Source organism: Atractosteus spatula, chromosome 10 (assembly GCF_055471065.1).
Source record: "Atractosteus spatula isolate fAtrSpa1 chromosome 10, fAtrSpa1.hap1, whole genome shotgun sequence".
Taxonomy (NCBI): domain Eukaryota; kingdom Metazoa; phylum Chordata; class Actinopteri; order Semionotiformes; family Lepisosteidae; genus Atractosteus; species Atractosteus spatula.
In genome coordinates, this window is record NC_142715.1 from 17,446,704 (window position 1) to 17,455,099 (window position 8,396).

At 42.1% G+C, this 8,396-nt stretch overlaps 1 protein-coding gene across 1 annotated transcript in view; it reads right to left on the reverse strand.

The window, feature by feature from the left end:
- Positions 1–7,945, reverse strand: part of LOC148825555 (antigen WC1.1-like) — a 219,990-nt gene extending 212,045 nt beyond the window's left edge. The window contains exons 1-8 of the mRNA XM_088926325.1: positions 7,615–7,945; positions 6,898–7,212; positions 5,452–5,673; positions 5,131–5,229; positions 4,023–4,337; positions 2,748–3,050; positions 1,933–1,986; positions 1,453–1,758 (exon numbers count right to left, since the gene is read on the reverse strand). Of these exons, the coding sequence (XP_088782451.1) occupies positions 1,453–1,758; positions 1,933–1,986; positions 2,748–3,050; positions 4,023–4,337; positions 5,131–5,229; positions 5,452–5,673; positions 6,898–7,212; positions 7,615–7,945 (1,945 nt within the window). The remainder of the gene's footprint in view (positions 1–1,452; positions 1,759–1,932; positions 1,987–2,747; positions 3,051–4,022; positions 4,338–5,130; positions 5,230–5,451; positions 5,674–6,897; positions 7,213–7,614) is intronic.
- Between the last annotated feature and the right edge of the window lie 451 nt (positions 7,946–8,396).

An 8,396-nucleotide genomic window follows, 5' to 3' on the forward strand; every position in this document is an offset into this window, starting at 1 on the left:
ATGGCTGCATCTGTAGACTGCAATCCCTGGACCATTGTTTATTGTTTATTGTCAGGTAAGAGCTCTGTGAAGGCCAGCACACATCTCACTGCTTGATTGTGAAATGATGAGAGCTGAATTCTGAATAGCACAGGTCTGGACACCCAGTCTGGAAGCTCTGATTTCCTGACCTCTCCTGGGAAGAATCTCTCACCTTGTAAGGTTGATGTATAGTTTGAAATGCAACTTGAATATATTATTTCTCATTAAGATTGAGCATCCTTTAATTATCAGGATATACAGTGGCAAATAAATGGATGTTATAACTCCAGATTGGACATAGACAAGCTCTTGCATGAGCTTATCACTGTAATAAACACAAAGCTCTTCTCAGGGTTTTCTCAATTGGACTCACTCCTTACCTTTACGCAGTCTCCTGTTCCATATCAGCTGCCCAACTAGCAGGACCAGCAGCACAAAGACCAGAGCTCCCAGCAGGAAGAAGACCACAGCTGGGACAGTCCAGCCTCCTGGCTCCTGCTCTGGCTGTCTGGGTAATTTAGTGACCCCTGGTAAAGCCAGAAAAGGAGAGGAGCTCAGAAGAGGAGATGTAGTGTTGGTTAAATACAAACACTCGAAGCTTAGATCAGACGTCTCTTACTATCTGTTAAGAAGTTTCAACTGTCTCGGTTTTGTAAGTGTAAGTGATGTCAATAAAACCTAACAGAAGGTCAACCCACCACCTTCACCAGACCAGTAAAACTGTTAGTGTCATGCCAGGAAGAGAGAGAAAAGGTTTCTGCACTGCATATGTGAAGACGCATAAGTATGGAGAATAAGGATAAATTGGAACAGGAAAGCCTTGTAATTTACTTGTTGCTGCTGCTGGAGTAGCTGTTGTAACTGTTGTAGTTGTCAAACCTGGGGAAGAGAAAAGAAAACCTTGTTTTAGAGAAATCAAGCATGTGGTCTAGCTGTCTGTCCAGATTTAAATCCCTTTACATTTGTCAGAGAAGTCAAGAGAATTCCCAAATGGAGATCAGGGCAGGAGAACCTAGATAGGCCTGGGCTAATCACTTCCTGCAACTAAATTAATTGGCTTAACAAGAGCTGAATGTTGCCCCTGCTTAGAATGATCATGAAATAAAGGAAATGACATGGCAGAACACGAAACTCCTTCAGAGATAAGTAAATCAAGCATGTGGTCTAGCTGTCTGTCCAGATTTAAATCCCTTTACATTTGTCAGAGAAGTCAAGAGAATTCCCAAATGGAGATCAGGGCAGGAGAACCTAGATAGGCCTGGGCTAATCACTTCCTGCAACTAAATTAATTGGCTTAACAAGAGCTGAATGTTGCCCCTGCTTAGAATGATCATGAAATAAAGGAAATGACATGGCAGAACACGAAACTCCTTCAGAGATAAGTATCCCTGTTTGTAATGGATTGAAAATCCTCCATCCCTCCAATCTTACCCGTACAAGTAACCCCTGCATCCTCCTTGTGTCGACAGTCACTCTGATTCAGTCCAGAGTGACAGCAGTCCCACAGGTGAAGCTCACTGCCCCTGCAGTTCACCTCATCCAGCCAGATGGTGCCACTCCCTGGTCCGAATGAGGCCTCTATTGCTGCGCTCACTGCGTCCCCACAGCCCAGCTGTCTGCAGACCACCTGGGCATCCTGCAGGTCCCAGGAGTCATCACAGACTGTCCCCCAGGAGCCCTCGTACCGCAGCTCCACCCGGCCAGAGCAGTTAGTGCCTCCAGCCAGGCGCAGAGCCTCTGATGATGAAAAACCAGAACAATGTAAGAACCTCAGAGATCTGATTGGATGCAGACTTTAAAGGAGCGGTGCCTGTTGGTTAATCATGGGGAGTGTTTGCTTTGCAACGTTTGATTGAATCATCCCATGCTAAGATGATTCCGCTTCTGGGGTCACAGCGGCTGTAAACTAACCTGTGCAGTGCTGCTGAGTGGGGTCCTCAGAACAGGGCCTGTGGTTGCTGGAGGCTGGAAAAACAGGATTTTGTTGAGGCTGCAGAATGGAGACCTGGAAACTGTACCTGACAAGACCTTTTATAACACTTCAGTTATTACTGCTATACTACATTACATTACAATACATTACAATAGCAGCATGTACAATAATAAATGAGGGTTAAACTGCTGCTGACTCACATATTTAGACTGAAAGTTTTGCTACAGCTATAGGTGACTAGGAAGTGTCTCATTTTTAGATACACTTTGTGATATCTGGCAGAGTAAACACTTCTAGCTGAGATGTGGAGGATCCCCTGATCAATAATAATTGCAATTTTAACTTGGTATACCTAGGTAATTAAGTCACGGGTTAATGATTGTCAATGAGCAGTACAAAAACACACCATATAAGATCACATGAAGACCACAGGGAGTCATATTACTATTCAATATAACATATGACTTCTATGTGGTTAATTCTTCTTTGTGGTTAATTTTTTCATCATGGTTGCTTGACCCTGGATAGGCTACAGCTCCCATGTGACTATAAATTGGAAGAAAGTATAAGAAAACGGATGGATGGAGAGATGATTTATTGAAGTTGGCCTTTGATGAATTGTTAAAGCAGAAGGCAAAACTGTTTATTAAATTCTTAACATGTCCTTTGAATTCCAAAGCCTATATTCTACTCCCTCATTAGTCTCTCATTCCACATAGTTCATATAAGTTCTAGCATGGAAGAATCAATATGGACTTCTTTTATGACAGGGAAAAGCATGAGATCTTTTTACCTGAGCAGGTGACCTCAGCCACTTCCCGGTCTTCACACTCATTCTGACCCCAGGGGGAGGAGGGACACTGCCACAGGGTGGAGTCGTGTTTGCGACAGGAGACAGAGTCCAGCCATTTGGGATCAGGGCTCAGCTTGGAGTTTGTCTCTCTGATGGTACCCTTGTCTCCACAGCCCAGCTGTTTACAGATCACTGCAACTGTGATGTCTGTCATGCTGTTGGCACAGATGCTGCCCCAGGTGCCATTGTAGTAAACCTCTGCTTGTCCTGAGCAGCCTGCAGACAGCCTCAGCTGCTTGTGCTCTGGGAAGAAAGTGAGAAACCGAGAAAGAAATCACTCTTACTCTTACTTTTTTCACTTTTATGGATCAACATTTTCACACCTGTGAAAATAATGGCAAATATAATAATACAATATTTTAATAATATTTTAAGTTCTCATAGTCTACATGTTGGTGATTTATTTCATCAAGTGGCACAATCAATTGTTGATATCCAATCCAAAACGTATATATATATAAATGTATGTCACTTAGCACTGACACCAAATATAAATGATCTCCAGAGTGAGTCTGTGCCATGATTGCCTCCATCATCTGATATTCTTTCTCTCCCCACTCACTCCTGTCAGCACTGGTGGCTCCACATTGACCGAGAGTCCACTTTCACACATTACTCTCCACCTCTTCAGCCCCAGAAGCTTCAGTATGTTTTCTGAGGCCCAAATGAAATTAAAATTTTTGCCTCAGTTTTAAATCTTAAGCTTTTTTTCAGTTTTCCTCTAGTATTTGTTTGTACTTGGCTCTGTCCATTTTTCCTAAGTTCTTAATGATTTCCTAGTCCCTGCTGTAGAGAAGAAACACTGCCATGCTTGACTGGTTGGTAGTGTTTACTGGGGTATGTTGGATCTGTGCATTGTATTTAGACCAAATGTCCACATTTAGTGTTATCTAACCTCCACACATTGTGCTGCATTTTTTGCATGCTCAATCATTTTTTTTGGAAATCCCTTATGGGATTTGAGATGGGTTTTTGAATTCTATCCAAACTCCCTATGTTGAGGAACAGGGATATTTTCTAACTCATAGACATTTCCTCCCATCACAGCCTATTAAACTTCAGTTCTTTCAACTTTGATCCCTAAAAGGGATATGTACTGTATATTTTTTAAAGACTGAAAACATGTAATAACAATTTCTTATTTTACACAATTTTATTCTTTTATTTATTACTTCTTTGCACAGATTTCAAAACATAAAAATATAGCCCTCTTACCTGAACACAGGATTCTCACATCCTCCTTGTGTCCACAGTCATGCTGTCCCCACCCTGCTGAGGGACACTCCCACAGAGACGACTCGTTCCCCAGACAGCCCAACTCGTCCAGCCAGATGGGTCCAGTTCCCTGGCTGAAGGAGGCTGGCACTGGGGCACTGAGGGCTGTCCCACACTGGAGCTGCCTGCACACCACCTGAGAGTCTGCCAGGTCCCAGGAGTCATCGCAGACTGTCCCCCAGGATCCATTGTGATAAACCTCCAGCCTCCCAGCACAGTCACCTCCTTCTCCAACAAGTCTAAGGGACAGCTGGTCTAGGAGCAGAGAGTCAGAGGTCAGGGGTCAGAGGTCTGTCTACTACTAAGATGTGAATATGACCTCTAGAGGGACACAATTTGCTAAGAGTTATGGTCTAAGAGGAACAGACAGTATTAGCAATAATACCTTTCTTTCCAGTATTAGAGTTAATAATAATAAAATTAAAATTGCATTAAAACGGCAAATTACAAATATAATTTTCTATCTACTTGGTTTTTTATACTGCCGGGTGTGTACTTGGGAGAAATATTAACATCTGTGAAAAATAGACCCTTAATAAAAAAAAAATATTTAAAATGTAACAGTTGCATCACTGAGTGGAAAGAAAACTGACTGAATTTATTCAATGAACACAAAAAAGGGACAGTAAAAATTAAATCTCATTCATTATCAATTGGTTTAATAATTTATCGACTTTTTATTTCCATTACCTTGAAGAAACTGATGATTTGTAAAGGAGGGATTTTACACACAAAGCCTCATGTGCACTGATTTGTATACTATAAATGCTAAACAACTGAGATCCTGTCCAGTGCTACAGTCCAATTAGGAAAATAATTTGATGAAAACGGTGACCCTGAATATTAGTGCATGACACAGCTTCTAGAAAACAATTTTCCTCTTCCTCTCAATACTGCAAGTTCATAAGTAATGTTTATTAAATGGGATATCAGATATTTGGATGATTTAAACCAACATTCACATTCTCAAGCCATTTCAAAGTGTATTGATTAAACTGTTCTCACCTACAGCTCTAGATTGCTAATGAAAAAGAAGCTTAGCACTCACTAGAGCAGAGCAGGGCCACTTCCTGTCCAGGGCTGCAGCTGACTGTCTGTGGAGAACTGCAGTTCACCAAGTGAGACTCATCCCCAGAGCACTGAATACCTGTCAGACACACAGCACTGTCACTGTCCCATACAGAGAGGAGTTATAGACTTGTACTACAGAGCACTGAATACCTGTCAAACACACAGCACTGTCACTGTCCCATACAGAGAGGAGTTATAGACTTGTGCTACAGAGCACTGAAAACCTGTCAGATACACAGCACTGTCACTGTCCCATACAGAGAGGAGTTATAGACTTATACTACAGAGCACTGAATACCTGTCAGACACAGAGCACTGTCACCTGTCCCATACAGAGAGGAGTTATAGACTTGCTCTACAGAGCCACAGCCCAGCTGTCTGCAGACTACAGAAGCCTCTTTGTAGCCCCAAGAATCCATGAGAATGGTCTTCCAAGTCCTGTTGTACTGAACCTCCACCCTGCCTTCACAGTGACTCCTTCCTCCAGTTAGCCGGACATCCTGGGCTGAAAGCACAGGCCCTGAGATAAAAATGTCCAGAAAAGTATTTATTCTCTTAATTCTTACACTGTTGCAGAAATTATCTTGTGGTAGCACAACATTTAGGAGAAAACACAATATTTCATTATTCTGGAAAACCCATGTTAGATATTTCCCAAATTGTAGTATATATTTTGCTTCTATTTTTTTCTAACAATTAATTCATTTGTGTAGCATGAGGGCTATATTAACAAGAATTTCTCAGAATAAATACAAGTCCTCTTTAAAAAAATAAAAGCTAAGCTTTACTGTCATGATCCAAATTGTGATTTTAAAGATCTTTTTGATACAAAGTATTTGAGATATTTTAGTATATTGACTGACACAGTGGAAGGAATCCTCCCCTGTTCACCACTAGAGTGGCCCTAACACCACCAAGGCAGTCCCCTAAATTGTTTCTCTCTCCCTGATTGTCACTATCATCAGCATCCTCATCTATCATCAGCACCACCTGAGCTTCTAATTGAGAGTCCTACATTACATTCTTATGTGAACTAATTTGTCCTAGAACCACGCCGTTACAGGTATACAGGTAAGGCACTCTTTTCATGTATAAAACCCTTAGTGAAGTTTTCTCTTGATCATTACCACACCCCCTATCTCACCTTAGTGAAGAACCCTAATTTTTGAGCGACTACACATTGGCTCTCTACCTCCTCTCAAGGTGTCGACCCCCTAGCCCGTGAAAAGGTAGTTCCTAGTGTTCTTGTGATACCATGAGGGGTGTAATCCTTGTAGAATGGTACTTTACCCAAAGCATCATCCATTTTACACAGGCATTTGCTCATACCAAGATGGCAGAGAGTGAATGCCAGCACACAAAAATATTGTTAGACAGCAGGGATCAGCTGCTATCAACTACCAAGCATGAACATGGCCAATAGAAAAGGTCTGCTTTCTTCATAAATCAGTGTCACAACGTACAGCAAAGACAATTAAACACACCAGTAAGCTTGGCTTTTTGAGTTGAGTTGAGGGAAAACACAAAGTCAGTTAGGAGCTAGGTTTATTTTGATTTATTTTCTGTTGATAAACAAACCAAACACTGAATATCAGTTTTTGGGTGTGTCTGTGTATTTTTATCTGTCTATTTTTCATGACCAGTGATGACTACGCCCCCACGACATCACACTTGACCTTTATAAACCCTGGGACTAGCCACCTTTATAAATGCTTCTGTTTTTGCCACCATACTCCAAACTCACCAGAGCAAACAAGCCCTGCATCGTTCCTGTGAGAGCACAGAGCTCCCCCCAGGGTGGATGTTGCACACAGAGATAAGTGAGCCTCGCTGCCATCACAGAGGAAATGATCTTTCCACACTGAGCCCTCTCTGTGTCCAAACCAGGCCTGTCCTGGAACTGCTACAGCCAGTCCACAGCCCAGCTGCCGGCAGAGAACACTGGCGTCTCTCATGTCCCAGTACTGGTCACACACTGTCCCCCACTCGCCGTCATACTGCAACTCCACTCGGCCAGAGCAGGAGTCTGAGCCATTAATCAGCCTGAATCCTGTGTATCCTGCACAGGAGAAACAACAGGAGGAGGATTAAGACTCCTTGTGAGAGAAAGGAGTTGGTAAATTAGCCTACCTTCTCCTGTGCTGACCACACTCTTATTTCCAAACTGGAAATTTCAAGAACACAAACAATGATTGTACAAATCAGTGTTCCTATAGTGTAAGTTGGAATTTGGAGAGACTGTTTTTACAGGTCATGTTTTGAGACTCACCACTACTCCTGTGCTCTAATTCTAAGGTTTCTCCACCGATCTCCAAGCAAAATTCATCAAAAACACTGGGACCAAATTATAATTTTTAATAGGGAAAATTCCAGCTAGCACAAAACCTTGCAATCACAAAACTCCTATTGGCCCCACAAAGTATTTTCATTTTTTTGAGTAAGTGTGAACTGATGCTCTCACCTGAACAAACAATGCTCACATCATTTTTGTGGGTGCAGTTCTGGTGCTGTCTGGTGGAGATTTGACAGAAGGTCAGGTGGGTTTCATTGCCCTGGCACTGGATCTTTTCCGACCAGACAGGACCCTGCCCCTCTCCGAAGTAAGCTTCACCCAAGACAGCTTTGGGAATCCCACAATTCTCTTGTCTACAGATGACCTCTGCATCCTTCCAGTCAAAGTCATTCTCACACACTGTGCCCCAGGTAAGATCAGGCATAACCTCAACACGCCCTGAGCAGGGATTACTACCATCCACCAGCCTCACTCTGTAAAGATCTGTAATTACAACCATGATCACTTTAAAACTGAAGGATGGTAAAACAAGTGTAAGCAACTTTTGAGATAAAAAAATCTGAGTATCTCACATAAAGTGAGCTGTGAGATATATCAGTTGCATAAATAAGTTAAAATTGCTTTTAAGGAGGTGAGGTGTGTTGGTGAATGACAAGATGAGGTGTATTAGTAAGTGATGTTGTGTTGGTGAATGATGAGTTGAAGTGTTTGGAATTGACTGGTATATTTTGAGATGAGACTTGTTGTTGTGTTATCAGGTGAATCTCCTTGAGTCTCTCATCAAAAATGGTTCAACTCACCATCATAACAGAAGAAAGGATAAGGGACATTGCAAAAATTATCATTCCATTTTCCCCTATTACTATCATCTGAGAACACAGCAGCACAGTCTTCAGTTCCACCATAATTGTTGGGTTCACCTCTAGCCCAGTTCTGGAATGACAAGTTCT